The sequence below is a fragment of the Gopherus evgoodei genome, chromosome 6 (genome assembly GCF_007399415.2).
Source record: "Gopherus evgoodei ecotype Sinaloan lineage chromosome 6, rGopEvg1_v1.p, whole genome shotgun sequence".
In the NCBI taxonomy this organism is placed as follows: Eukaryota; Metazoa; Chordata; order Testudines; family Testudinidae; genus Gopherus; species Gopherus evgoodei.
In genome coordinates this window covers 10803941-10819187 of record NC_044327.1, presented here as the reverse complement: position 1 = coordinate 10819187, position 15247 = coordinate 10803941, and the positions used below count along the sequence as shown (strand labels likewise).

The 15247-nt window shown below is 45.0% G+C and overlaps 1 protein-coding gene across 3 annotated transcripts in view; it reads right to left on the bottom strand.

Annotated features, from left to right (window-relative positions):
• Positions 1-6434: 6434 nt before the first annotated feature.
• The window catches only part of MELK (maternal embryonic leucine zipper kinase), a 44633-nt gene continuing 35820 nt past the window's right edge, over positions 6435-15247 (bottom strand). For all 3 annotated transcript variants that reach the window (XM_030567896.1, XM_030567898.1, XM_030567897.1), the window contains 2 exons: positions 8132-8235; positions 6435-6805 (listed from right to left, as the gene is read on the bottom strand). In XM_030567896.1, the coding sequence (XP_030423756.1) occupies positions 6628-6805; positions 8132-8235 (282 nt within the window). In that variant the 3' untranslated portion in view covers positions 6435-6627. The remainder of the gene's footprint in view (positions 6806-8131; positions 8236-15247) is intronic.

Sequence of the window (15247 nt, the reverse complement as noted above, 5' to 3'; positions counted from 1 at the left end):
CCAGAGACAGTGAAAGTTTGCGCAGCAGCAATTCTGCACCAGGGTAAAGGAAGGGTCCTGGCACTTATGCTGCAGAGCTGTCCAGCTGGCTGCATAGAAAAGGGGTATGTCCAGTGTGAAAGGGACCATACTTAGCAGACATCAGTGGATATGAAAATGGTCCTAACTGTTAGGATATAGATATTCAGGCCTGTCTGCAAAGGCCTATACTTTAAGAATTTAGGTGTATTCTTATCACATAGCTAGTTATAGAGGTATAAAAGAAAGAATCAAAAATCACTGTCTGTGTAGTGGCCTTCTCTTACTGTGACAGTCTGCGGCCTGGTTCTTTAGCAGCCGTAAACTGGGAAATGTATGGTCACGTCCTCACATTCCAAACTAGTCATATTAAAATAAGGCAATCTGGGACTGTTAAGAAGGTGATTCGATCTATCACCTCCAGAGAAAGGGAAGAGCCTAGAAATTTAGTTTGATAGTTTTCTGTCTGGTAAGAACTCACTTAACAATAGACACAGCTGGAGAACCCTTATGTCTGTATAGATGTAGTTGTGAAATCCTTACTTCTGTATTGTTTTGTATGTTTATTTGCATGGTCTCTGTCTGATTCTGTGATTGTTTCTGTCTGCTGTGTAATTAATTTAGCTAGGGTGTAAACTACCTAAGGTGGTGGGATATAATTGGTTAGCTAATCATGTTACAATACGTTAGGATTGGTAGGTAAATTTTAGTAGAATGATTGGTTAAGGTATAGCTGAAAATATTACTATATAAATTAGAGGCAAACAGGAAGTAAGTTGGGATTCAAAATAGGAAAAGGGAACTTGAATTTAAGCTTGCTGGAAGTTCACCCCAATAAACATCGAATTGTTTGCACCTTCGGACTTCTGGTATTGTTGCTCTGTGTTCATGCGAGAAGGACCAGGGAAGGGTGAGAGTGAAGGAATAAGCTGTCTAACACTAACACTCTAGAGTAAGTTAGAGTTGCTCCAAGTTGCTACAAATCCCATCACAGCACAGAGATGTCTCAAATGAACTCTCGGTGCTTAATGCAATGCCTCCCCTTATCCGTTTGCCTGCCTGCCTGCACAGTGAATTGGCTTAGCACCTTAGAGAGCCGACTCTGTTAACTTGCTGACTCGCCTGGGAACATACTTTGTAAAAGCATCACCAAATAATTCCAGCAGCCACAGACAATCTATTTTCAAATTGCATGCCCCAACACCTCACTGATCTGGTGGTTTAACTATGGCAAGCAATTGTGTTTGGAGGGCACCTCGGACACAGATCTAAGAGAATTACTGGCTGCTCTGGTAGCACTAGGATCCACAACTAGTATCACCCCTTACATGTAAGCCACGAGGCTTGGCACAGTGGACACAGCATGGGGTTAGGATTTGAACCACACTCCAACGTCATCAGTACATCTCACTTCACGCAGTCTCAGCAACTAATCAGTCTCAGCAACCACAATGGCTAGAGATGGGTTGTTGTTTTTTTTAGTTTAAGCTGAGATTCTGGAGCACGCTATGAAGGTATCAGGCAAGAGGAGCTGGCCCAGTTTTACGGCCAGTCAAAACACATCTCATCAAGAATTGTGCATGGATACGAATCTGGATCTTCTAAGCCACTTGTATCAGTCCACAAACACTTAAACATTCAAATAGTGCTTGGGTCCTGCCATTTAAGCAGCGTTCAGCTTTTTAAAAAAATCTCTCTGTTCCTATTTGCCATGTATGCCAGTTGCATGCAGCTGTCCCAGAGCCGCAGCTCTCCAAATATAAGATGGGATGGGTGGCATATTCAATCCTTCCTCTGCTTTGCATAAGCACTGAAAGGAACCTTGTTTTTTGCCCACCCCGATTCTCAACTTGATGTGTCATTTGTTCAGAGTAAAAAATATCAGGCAAAAAAAAAATCAGTACTGGAACCTGTAAAGAGGAACCTTGTTTCACACATCAGAGGATGTCAGACAACTTGAATCAATTATCTCCCAACTGTTTTTAGTTTAAAAAGGAGGAACAAAACATCTTAATTACTCTCTGCTTTCATAGCATCCCACTCTTGTCATTCTTAAGATGATGCAGACTGCAATGGAGAACGTGCTTCTAAACACATCACATAAAATTCCATGCATTAGAGAATGCTTATTTCTGAAATGAAAATGAACAATTATGGCATTTGCTTAAGAGGAACTAGAGCGTTGTGATGACAAAGCCACTGCTGTTTTGCACTTTCAAAGAGAGATGCCTAAAATAGCCTACCTCTCCCTAGGGCCACTGGGCAGGAAGAAGCAGTAAGTTCATGGCTGCACTGCAACTATGTGCTCTCAAGGGAAGTAGCAGTCTTTGTTTTGCACAGTAATTACCACGCAATTCTGTTCAGAGAGTCATGGTCTTGTAATGGACTACCAAGTGTACAAACAAGTGCAGCCCACGTATACAGATCTGTACTCTGGAGCCCACTGAGTATACATGTGCAAGGGGACTCAAAAGTAGGAAAAGCCACATACAGTCACAGTCTGAGCTACAGTCACATAAGTTTCTCTCTGCCATTCTGCAAGTTGGTCTCACTCCTACTTCTAAGGAAAACAGGTGTTTGTTGCCAGGAGCACTCATAACATGCCAGCTTCTGCACAAACAGCAGCGGCAATATAGAATCATAGGACTGGAAGGGAACTCGGTAGGTCATCTGGTCCAGTCCCCTGCACTCATGGCAGGATTAAGTATTATTTAGACCAGCCCTGACCAGAGGTGGCGCTAGATATTTTGCCGCCCCAAGCACGGCAGGCAGGCTGCTTTTGGCAGCTTGCCTGCGGGAGGTCCTTGGTCCCACGGATTCAGTGGCACGCCTGCGGGAGGTCTGCCAAAGCCGCGGGACCAGCGGACCCTCCACAAGCATGCCGCCGAAGGCAACCTGCCTGCCGCCCTCGCGGCGACCGGCTGAGTGCACCCCCCAGCCCCGGCTTGCCACCCCAGGCACATGCTTGGCATGCTGGTGCCTGGAGCCACCCCTGGCGCTGACAGGTGTTTGTCTAAACTGCTCTTAAAAACCTCCAATGATGGAGATTTGACATCATCTCTGGGCAATTTATTCCAGTGCTTAACCATCCTCAGAATTAGGATTTTTTTCCTAATGGCCAACTTAAACCACCTTTGCTTAAATTTAAGCCCATTGCTTCTTGTTCTACCATCATAGGTTAAGGAGAGCAATTTTTCTCCCTCCTCCTTGTAGCAACCTTTTATATATTTGAAAACTTATGTCCTTTCTGTGTCTTCTCTTCTCTAGGCTAAACAAATCCAAGTGTTCTCTCATAGGTCATGTTTTCTAGACCTTTCATCATTTTTGTTGCTCTTCTCTGGACTTTCTCCAATTTGTCCACATCCTTCCTGAAGCACCCAGGCACTGGACACAATATTCCAGCTGAGGCCTAACCAGCACACAGTACAGTGGAAGAATTACGTCTCATGTCTTGCTTACAACATTCCTGCTAATACATCCCAGGATGATGGGGGGTTTTTGTCCACACCACTATTAACTCATATTTAGCTTATGATCCACAGATCCCTTCCTGCAGTACTCCTTCCTAGGCAATCATTTCCCATTATGTATGTGTGCATGTGATTGTTCCTTCCTAAATGGAGTACCCTGCAGTTAATCTTATTGAATTTCATCCTATTTACTTTAGACCATTTCTCCAGTTTGCCCAGATCATTTTGAATTTTAATCCAACCCTCCAAAGCACTTGCTGCCCCCTCCTGGCTTGGTATTGTCTGCAAACTTTATAAGTGTACTCTCTATGCCATTACCTAAAATCACTGATGAAGATATTGAACAAGACGAGATCAGATGCCTTCGGGCTCTACTTGATATGGGCTTCCACCTTGACTGTGAACCATTGATTACTCTCTTGGAACAGTTTTCCAACCACTAATTTATGCCCCAAAAGCTGGCAGGCTCCATGCCAACGTGGTTGTTTAAGCCTTTGTTAAGTCTGTCCACCAGGAAGCTAGTTGATGTCCAGTGACTCTAGTTTGAAAATAATGGGACAAAACTCATTTAAATTCCTCATGATAGTGCTGTGTTGTCACAATCAACCTGAGCTAGATCTGTGCATGTGCCTAGTGTCATATGGTCATGTTTCAAAGCCACTACCCTGACCTCCAAATCACTGAAGACTCACATGTTCTGATACCAACATGAAGTAAACCCAGTAGCTAGCTTGAGGGAGAATTAGCAAAGTGCTCATCTAGAAAAACTGACATGATCTTGGACAACTTGACTTTAGATTCATTGCCCGTCTATTGCCTTGATCTTAACCTAAGTTAAAAAGTCTAAGGACCATGTATGTGTGTGCAGTACCTAGAATGGGCTTTTGGATGCTACCATGATACATGACCAGCAAATGTAACTAGAGTGATTGAAACTGGTCTTTAAAGCATGACAGTGTTCGTAAAGTTACCTACTAGAATGTGGATGGAGAAACAGGAATCTGACACTCAAATGTAGGAGATGGTGGAAGTTCTGCATTATTCTAAATCATCCATGCAGCTCTTAGGCAGTTATAAAGACCATTAAACAAGGCTTGTTAATGTGCAATATTTAGATTGAAATACTAAATAACTTCTGTTCAAGAGTTATGAGAGTGGGGAAGGTTATGCCTGTGCTCTTCATATGCAAATATTCATACAAATAAACTGCAGCTTACAACACTGAGGTAGGGTTTCAACAGAACCATTTATGCTGCTCTGCTTTAGCACATAGTAAGGCATTCTTCCCTCTGTTCTTCAGACAGTTTGACTGTGTAGCATAGCCTAAAAAGAATGCATCATTGGGACAGTTGAAACAGGAACGAAGAGTCTATAGCCGAACACTTCTGCATCAACAATAGTCTGTTCAGTGACTCAACCAGCAGCATTCAGTGCTCAGAAGAAGGCAAGCCAGCTATTATCAGCATGTCAGAACAGTGGTCTGCAAACTTTTTACTTCATCCCCCCTTACTGTTCTGTACCCTTACTCCCAGTCCCAGGGAGTAGGACTTTGGGTCCAGGAAAGGGAGGTCATGGAGAGGGATAAGGGGGCCAAGGCTGGGGCAGGTACAGAGCCATGGCCCTGGGCATGAAGCTGGCCTGGGGCCCAGCTGCAACTCCCTCAATGTTCCTCTGCACCTCCCAGGGGGCCACATCCCAGTTTGAGAAGCTGTCATCATAGAAAAAAAAAATCTTGGCTGTGGGAGTGTTCTAGATTTTTGACAGCTCTGTAGAAACCATATGATTTTGCCTCCACCAGGAACACCTAATAGCTCTTATGTTGTAATATTCTCCCTCTCCCAGGTCTGACTGGCTCAAGGTCAGGCTGCAACTGTGTAAGATATGCAGAATGGTGGCTGTCTTCGTAGCCCAGGAAGAGTTACTGAAAATGCTTCATTACCGTCACTTTTCTGTATTTTACAAGACATTTTAGCAGAGTTCTTCGCACTGCTCTGTGTACACTTGCAGAAAGATAATCCCAACAAATCCATTCTTCCCTGCCACTGCTCTTTGGATTTAAATTAGCATCTACGTGTATCACCAGGATTCTATGGGGTATTTCACAGGGATGGGTAACAGAACTGGTTCACCCTTTAGCAATGATTAAGACAAAACACACTGTAAAGGCAACATCTGCCTGAAGAGCTCTGGGTAAGCTCAAATGCTCGTCTCACCAATAGAAGTTGGTCCAATAAAAAGGTACTGCCTCACCCCCCCTTGTCTGTAATAGCACAACTCTGCCATCTTGTAACTATTGACCCCCAACAACTACAACTTTAGCGTCCTGTGGATTTGCTTAACCAGCTGTGCATGGTTGAAGTTTTATAGCTCAATCCAGCAACAATAGTAACAGTATCCATAGATCAAGACTCCAGCAGTGTCGTCACTGAATTGCTTACAGTTACTGCCTCTGCCCCCACCGGGACGGAATACCTCCAGAATGGCTTGGATTGAGAAGTTACTGGAATCCGAAGCTTAGAGCTATATGTCAGGAAGTGCTATCACTCCAGGATCAGAAAGCATGTACGCAATTCTTAGTCTTCACTAAGGCTTAGTAATGAATTACCATATGATTAAACCATATAACATTTTTAGTTTAAATTCTAGCATTGTTGGCTTAACATATTTATCGACGTCAATCCTATTTTGTTCAACATATTGAGCATACAGTTTAACTAGTAACCACAGCTGTGGCTCAGTTAACGATCTCAATAAATCCTACTTAGACAGGAAAAGAATTATGCAAATGAATTGTTTTCTGCCCAACTTGTAAAGATTATTTTTGGTATTAGCAAATTAACAACTCTTAGTTGGACCCTTAATTTTATACCCAAGAGAGAAGCCCAGCTTAGTATATTTATAAAATGTTTATTTCAAAAAGAAATTACACTTGCAGAATACAAACAGTTGAAAGTTCACACCCATATGAGACAGGGACATCTAGAGACAGCAGTTGATAGACAAAGATACAGGATTAAAAGACAAGGACAGACAAGTTTGTCATATTTATTCACAAATTAGTGTATTTAAAAACAGATCTGTTCTTTGAACAATTTTTAGAATTAAAAAATTAGCATGAAGGATATGAATCCTCTATCAGTTACATCTTGCAGCTAGATAGGATATCTTCCACTAGTCTCTTGTAGACCCACGCATCGCCTTTAAGCCGTTGCCTCCTGATACCCACTACTTCAGGTTTACTAAGCTGGCACACTTCTAGCTCAAATTGCATCGTCACTTTACCAAAATCTGACTGTGTTTGACATTTCAGGGTATAGCTGCATAGACAAGGCAAAAAGAAATAGAATGGTCATTGAGTTGTTTTAATACTCATCAGGAGGCTGGCAACATGAACGCTTAAGTGGGTACAATTAATACTTCTCACACAAAGTATCACAGTGAGATTCAGCAGTGGGAGCAAACAGCTCAAACAAGGTTAGGGAAAATGAAAGCTAGTTCCCTTTTGTAAAAGGATACCTTGTCTGCAAATGCTAATGCAGAGCACAAGGTCTCCCTAGCCACAAGAACTGCTGCCTGCCTCTCCTGGGAATTGAGGTCTATGGCAAAGAATAGAAAGCATGAGGATGAGTTTATATTTCTCTCTAGTCAGGCAATCTTCTGCAGATATGACAGTAACATCCCTCTTGTGAGGCTGCCCCTAGCCTCCTGCATCAGGCTCAGACTGCAGCCATCTTCCAGATGAAGAGAAATTGAGCCATCCTGCTCTCTGCAGATGCAGCACTGCACAGGGCCAACTACAGATCACTTCTTGCCAGTTGGAGGAGTGAAAGACCAAGTGCTGATCTTTGAATCACCAGGGTCACAGAAGTTTGTCACTTTAATGCAACTAAATGCATCTTCCTGGAACATGAAGTTGGACACTCGTACAAGGAGGCTGATCTTTTTAAATGCCTTTCCTTCAGAAGGGAAGAGCATTTTATAAACAAAGCGTAGCATCGACCCGAGTTATGGTCCCCATTTTACACACTAGGAAATTTCGGTATAGAGACAGTCTTTTGACGAGTTTCAGTTAGCAACAGAACCAGGAATAGAGCCCAGACTGCACTCCCTAGCCACCAGATCCTGCAAGTTAAACACATCTATTCAATGGCTGGCCTTGTACAGACAGTTGGTAAGGCTCACACATTGTGTCAGCTAGGATTTATAGTATTTTAAGTGGTATTATATGAAGGTCACAGTGATCTCCATCATGATTGCCAAGATAAGGCAGTTTAGTGCTAACAGGGCAGTATCAGAATGAGTCTTTGCTGTCAATGAAATCACAAGAGAGGATTAGCTCAGTTTGCTCAGCTTCTTTAAATAAGTTGCTACAACATGCATGACAGATCAGCATAGGAGATTAACTCTCACATACGAATGTGAATAGTCAAGGAACTTTGGGATACATTTGCTTTGCACCAGACAGGCAATATTTACTACACGGATGCGTCTCATGTGGTCTAGTAGGAGGTACAATGTTTAACAAGAGGCAGCGTGAGGGGGTTGAGAGAGAGAGAGGTGAATGCTTTGCTTTAGCAAAACTAGAGAACTAGCAACTTGGGCAAAGCCAAGCTGCAATGAGTTTTGCCTGACATTTTACTTACCCCTTCTGTACATAGTCAACATGTTTCTTTGGGAGGATGGTAATTATTTCATTCAATAGGTGGTCTGGATTCAGTAATTTAGTTGTGGTCACATTGTAATGAGCCTGAAAAAAGCATAATAAGCTCAATCAGAAAGATAGTAAAAATAAGTTTATTTACACCAAACACCAGAGGTTCTGTGGCAATGGACGTCTTAAGAGGTTACTCACCTTGCACAGTAACTGTGGTTCGAGGGATGTCTCATGCCACAAGCCCTCAAACGGAGGAGGTTTTCCTGTTAGCAGCATACATTTGGCCTGTGCATATGCTCTAAACCAGTGGTTTAAAAAAAAAAAAAATTCTAGCGACCCGTTGAAGAAAACTGTTGATGCCGGTGACCCAACGGAGCTGGGGATGAGGGTTGTGGGAGGGGCTTAGGGCTGGGGTGTGGAAGTGAGGGCTGTGGGTTGGAGGGGGATGAGGGATTGAGGGGGGATGAGGGCTGGGACAGGCGTGTGGGAGGGGGTCAGGGATGAGGGGTTTGGGATGCAGGAAGGGGCTCTGGGTTTGGGGACTCAGGGCTAGGGATTGGGAGCAGGCTTACCTTGGGCAGCTCCTGGGCAGCAGTGAGGAGGGGGTGCTAAGGCTGGCTTCCTGCCTGTCTTGGCACCATGAACCAAGCTGCGCCCGAGAGTGACCAGCAGCAGGCTCAGCTCCTAGGCAGAGGTACACTAGCACTTCCACAAGGCTCTCGCCTGCAGGCACTGCCCGACCCGCCCCAGCTCCCATTTGACCAGTTCCCAGCTAATGGAGTGCAGAGCTGGTGCTTGGGATGGGGGCAGCGCGTGGGTACCCGTGGCCTCCCTACCCAGGAGCTAGACCCGCTGTTGGCCACTTCTGGGGCACAGCGCAGTGTTGGAACAGGTAGGAACTAGCCTGCCTAACCAGACAGCACTGCCGAGGGGACTTTTAACCGCCTGGTCGGTAGTGCTGACCAGAGCAGTAGCAGTACAGTGCTGGGTCACAACCCACAGTTTGAAAACCACTGCTCCATACAACCATGTGCTGCAACCCAAGGGTATATAGGGCTGCATGGGCAAACCATCCTTAATTCTCTGAACAGCCAACCACCACCAGTCCAAAGCAGAAGGGAGGGAGGACAGGTAGTGGAGCACCCAAAGGTGACCATATACTCCAGTTGTGAGGATACTGAGTTGTGCTCAGTGATGTGTTGTCAGACAGATATTGGAGCTGGGCAGACTAAACATTTCATTGATTCCTCCCCTCCCCCGAGCCTAGGGGGTTCTTCACCTGCAGGGGAACTGTGACCTTGTTGTCCAAGTTGTCTCAGAAGAATCTATTCTTCAACCAGAACCACCCCTGAGAGCAGTGGAGGCAGAGTCTTGCAAGATCAGTCACAAAGGTGCAAGCTGCCACACGACTCAGGAGCTGTTAACAGTTCCTTACCATAGTATGGGGCTTTCTTAATTGTCCCAACCAGATTTGACAGGTTATGAATCTGTCTGTAGGAAAGCAAGCCCTGGCTACGAACAAATCCAAATATACCCTTATGAATTGTATTCTTTCTATAGGGGCGAATACTGATTTCTTCATGTTTAGCTGGAGACCCAATGCCTGGAAGAGAAAGGTGTCTGGATGGAAGTGAATACTGCTTTGTAAGTTCAGCCCTTGAATAGCCAGTTGTCTAGATACAAGAAAACTAGAATTGCTTCTTGCCAAAGGTAAGCAGCTACTCCCTCTAGAGCCTTTGAAAGCACCCTTGGGGCCAAAGAGAAGTACTCTGAATGTAAAATGGTTCAGGCCCATGGTGATATGTAGGTATTCATATAGCAATACAGGAGAAATAGGCATACTGTAGGTCAAGGGCTGACAGCCAAGTACCTGCCTCTAGAGAAGGGATGATAGCTGTCAGAGTTACCATCTTGAATTTGAAGCTTCAATCTTTGGTCACAGTAGATCCAAATTTATGGTCTGTACCCTCTGTCCTCCTTCGGCATGAAGAGAAATACTTTGAGTAAAATCTTTTACCCCTTTAAGGGATAGGGCCAGTTCTATTGCTCCTAAATAAAAAGGAGGGAGTGAACTTCTTGACTCAGTATAGTCTCATGAGAAGGGCCCTGAAGAGTGATGAGGAAGGGGAGATCATGCAGAGGATTGTGTAGCCTGATGTTGACCTCCATGAACCCCTGTAATATGATACCAGGTCTATTGGAAATGGGGTCCAGAAATGGGGAAGGTGGGCAAGAGGCTGTATCTTGCAAATAGAGGGAGAAGTCAAGCACTTGGCCAACCCATCAAAGTTGTTTCAATGACGACTGGGTACTTGCTGAAAAGAGGCTGAGCAGCTCTTTTGCTGTGGAATGTGTCTTTCTAGCAGATTTGGTGGTTCTGTGAAAGCCAGAGAAATGACCCAGGTGCAATCTCTGGGCAGTTTGAGATGCGCTAAATCTTTTGTTTGTAGGGGTATAACATCCGCCAGACCTGGAGTCCTTCAGCACGTGCAGGGACTCATCCCTAGCCCCCCAGAAAGAGCTTCTGACTGTCAAATAGGAGGTCCTCAGCAGTATTCTGAACCTCTCTAGGGAACCAGGAAAACTGGAGCCACGGTGACCTGCGCATAACAATAGCTGTGATGATGGACCTTGCTGCAGCATCCAAGAATGCTTGGAGGAGGATTCTGGCTCTTCTGACCCTCCTTAATGATGGCTTGGAAGTGTTCTCTAGGCTCCTGTGGACAGTTCTCAGTAGAGGTTGCAAACTTGTTGTAAATCATGAAGTCATACTTGGCCATGATCACCTGATAGTTTGTGAACTGAAACAGGAAGTTCACAAATTAGTATGCCTTTCATCCAAAAAGGGGTAACCTCTTCTGGTCCTTATGATAAACGATAGGCTCGGAGTAATGCTGTTTACCCTGCTTGCTTACAGCATCCACCACCAGGGAATTAAGTGAGGATGGGAAACAAGTTCTGAGTCCCTTCAGGGAACACATTTCTTATCAGGCCACTTATTAGCTAGTGGGATGGTTTCAGGAGTTTGCCTCAGTCTTTGCTAGATCCAAAAATACATCGTTAATGGATAATACAACCCAGATAGTTGTGCTGCAGTCAGCAACAGCCAGGAGCTTGTTTTGTGAGTCACCTTCTAGATACCTCTTGAGGAAGTTAGTCAGCCATCCTCTTGACAAGGTCCTGGAACTGACCAATTATTGGCCATTGAAGGTGGAGGCATAACTGCATTGTCTGGCGATGAAAACAAAATAGGGGTTTGAGGAGTGCCTTTGTTTGCCTGCCCTATCCTTCTGTTCTTCAGAGGTCTCCTTGTGTTGGGGGTTTGGTTGAGGTGACTGTCACCCTAGTCTCCCAGTGCAATGGCACAGGTGTCCAGCAAACAGCTACTGCTACACCAAAGATCCCAGTATGGACACTGGGGAGGCCTATACAGGAGAGGGGGTGGTACCCAGGACCGATCCCACCATCCCTGATGTGGGAGAGAATCCTTGTCAAAGCCTGGGTTTCTATAATCCTGCACTGACTAGGAGACTGATTGAATGTTTCCTTCAACCTCTTTTATGACCTCCCACAAAATAGAAGAGGGCAGAGAACCCTGCGGCACTGTGAAGCCATGGTAATTCAGAGATCCTAGTCTCTGTACAGAAAGTCATCTGGTACCCATAAGCTGTGGGAACTCTGGCTCAAACACTGACAAGTCTCTGGAGTAGTGAAATTCCCGAGGTACCATTGGTACCAACAGCAGTTGAAGCGGATGGTACCATTGGTCTGGAACATGCAGACACCAGCAGCAAAGGTCTGGTGCTTCACTTTTGTCAGTACCAACAGAGCTGAGTGGAAAGGCACTACTGGTAAGACTGATGCAGATGGTGCTGATCTAGAGAAGTGCACATCCTGGACCTTCCTAATCCTTTAGGCTATACCAGGTACCTGCTGGATCCATGCTTTTGAGGTACTCCAGGATCTCCCGGCTCCGCTGGTACCAGAGGAAGAGTCTTGCCTGCATGGTACAGTGTGGCGATGCCAACGTCTCTGACACAGTAGACTTGGTGGGAGAGATCCTGATCTCTCCCACCACGAGGAGCCAGCTCCCAAGACTGAGCTCCTCTTTGGTGCCAGAGATCTTTCCCTTCTTAGGGGAGACCTTAGCGGAGGTCAAAGGGGCATTGGATTTGTCTGAAGAAAGATGTACAGGGGGTCTCCTGACCTAACTCTGAAGTGGGTTGATGGAAGTGCTTGATCTCCAAGTTCAGTTTGGTTTCCTGAGTCTTTCAGGCTCTAGATTTAAGAGCCAGGCAAAAAAACCTTAAATTTCTGCATGATATGGGATTCTTGCAAGTGAATAGAAAAAGGAGAAAGTGAATAAGAAAAAGTTATTTACTTGTTCCCATAATACAAGAACTAGGGGCTACCAAATGAAATTAATGGGCAGCAGGTTTAAAAACAAAATAAAAGGAAGTTCACAGCGCACAGTCAACCTGTGGAACTCCTTGCCTGAGGAGGTTGTGAAGGCTAGGACTATAACAGTGTTTAAAAGAGAACTAGATACATTCATGCAGGTTAAGTCCATTAATGGCTATTAGCCAGGATGGGTAATGAATGGTGTCCCTAGCCTCTGTTTGTTAGAGGGTGGAGATGGATGGCAGGAGAGAGATCACTTGATCATTATCTGTTAGGTTCACTCCCTCTGGGACACTTGGCATTGGCCACTCCCAGTAGACAGGATACTGGGCTGGATGGACCTTTGGTCTGACTCAGTATGGCCATTCTTATGCAACGGATACACTTTAAGTGCCCATTGCTGACTGAGATAGCCTCCCAGGAAGAGGCACTGTTTGAAACCTGGTGAGCCAGGCATGCCCAGCAGTGCTGAATAAGCCTCCCAGAAAAAGAGAGTGGGGAAAATGGAAAGAAAAATACAAAGCCTCTCACTACTATAGAATTAGATAGTAACAATGAATACTAACTAAAATACAAACTGACCACCACCACCAGAACACACTGAGACACACTCAACGCAGACATGCTAGTGCTCTGGTTCAGGCTGACGTGACAGAGAAGGAACTGAAGGCAGTTTGCCCAGGCAGCCCTAGGTACCCCTGGTGTGTGGCATGAGGCAGCAGAGCATATGTGCAGACTGAATGGACACTACTAATGGAAAATTTTGATCAGGGGCTTGCGATGTGCATGTGCACCTGAAGGGAGCATCCATAAGGAAGAAAATCAAACTAAGCAACGGCAACAAGGAATTCTTCATTCCAACAGTGCCTCAGGGTCAGACATTGTTACAAGACAGACAGAAGCTTCAGCACTGGAGAAAATCAACTCTCCCTGCTATCAGGGACAAAGGGAGAGATCTTCATCCCTGCTCCGGCCCTTTTACACTGGATCAAAAGACAGAGAGGCCCAAAAAACCTGTATATGGCTGGGGAGGATTCCCTGGTACAGGGACCATGGAGGACAGCCCTAAGAAAGCTTCATTGCAAGTCCTGATGTAGGTGGCCTGTCAAGGAAATGGCCACAGCTTGAAGCTCTGCAGGGATTTGGAGTAGTGCTGTAGGCCATAGGACAACCCTGTGAAACTGCTGTAACTTAGACAGCATTTGGAACCCGAGTCACCTTGGCGGGGGTGGGACTCTTCAATCCCAGAGAAACCCAAGACTGGGAAGGAGAGGGGGGCGGGGGGAAAGAGTGGCTTAAAGCCACTATAGGACCCTTCCCCTGGGCTGTAAGTTATGTACTATGCCTCTAAGCAGCACAACACAGAAATTCACCCTTTGAGTATTGGAGTCATGTTAGCTTACATGTTTTACCACTGTACATAAAGGGACTTGTGGCTATATACACGACATCCCTTTTTGAAAGACTTATAGCCTCACGTTAGACATGGAAGCTGGGTACACTGTATGCCATATGATTCCTACCAACTGTAAGGTGGCTGTACAAGTGCTTTGTTTATGTCCTAAAAGCAGATCTTGACAGAGTACCTTTAGATTTCCGAGAAGCATCTGGAAATTAGTCGGAACTGGGAGGCCTAGAGATTAATTCTAATCTAATCCTAGCTCACTACCAGAGCTTCTCCAGGAACTTTAAAATGGAGTATCTTGCATTGCTCTACTCCAAAGCATTCAAAGTTCACTAGCAGTTTTGCAGGTACTACAGGCTTGAGAAACTGACTCAACGGCAGAAGCATTTGGAGCACAGACTTGGCACACACACTTGTCTGCTAGTGCCCAAGTTTCTGTATTCCTAGTGCAGCCTGGACTCCTATCAGATGGGTCGGCTCATAGTCCAATATGTGCTGGACTTGTCAGAGGCTGACTAACAGTATTACCAGTGCCATTTGGCAAATGCAGTCTAGACTGCAATGTGGTGATAGCACTGCATTAACCCCAGTGCCAGCAATTCTTGAGCTCAGTTTTCTTGACAACAACCATCTTTTACAGTTAGCAAGTGGGCAACAATAAAAAATAAAAATGATTAAGTCTATAGAACAACTTCCACATGAGGAGAGATTAAAAAGATGGACTGTTCAGCTTGGCAGAGATGACTAAGGGGATATTATCAAAGTCTATAAAATAGTGACTGGTGTGGAGAGAGTTATATACTCCTTCGCATAATTTCGTTAGGTGACCCTGGTTCTTGGGTTAATAGGCATCAGGTTTAACATAAGGAAGTATTTCTTCACACAATGCACAGTCAACCTGTGGAACTCTCTGCCAGGGGATGTTGTGAAGGCCAAAACTATAACTGGATTCTTAGCTAAGTTAATGGAGTATAGGTCCATCAATGGCCATTAGCCAAGACAGTCAGGGATGTAACCCCATGCTCTGGGTGTCCCTAAACCTCGGATTACCAAATGCTGGAAGTGGATGACAGGGGATTGATCACTTGCTTTGCCCATTTTGTTCATTCTCTCTGAAGCACCTGGCACTGGTCACTGTTGGAAGACAGGATCCTGGGCTAGACAGACCTTCAGTCTGACCTAGTATAGCTGTTCTTCTGTTCCGTTTTCTTGACAATAAGCAGCTTTTAGTCAGCAGGTGCCTCAAGTTCGCCAGCTAAAGACATACATCTCTCATTTGATTAGACTTGTTTAGGCCTC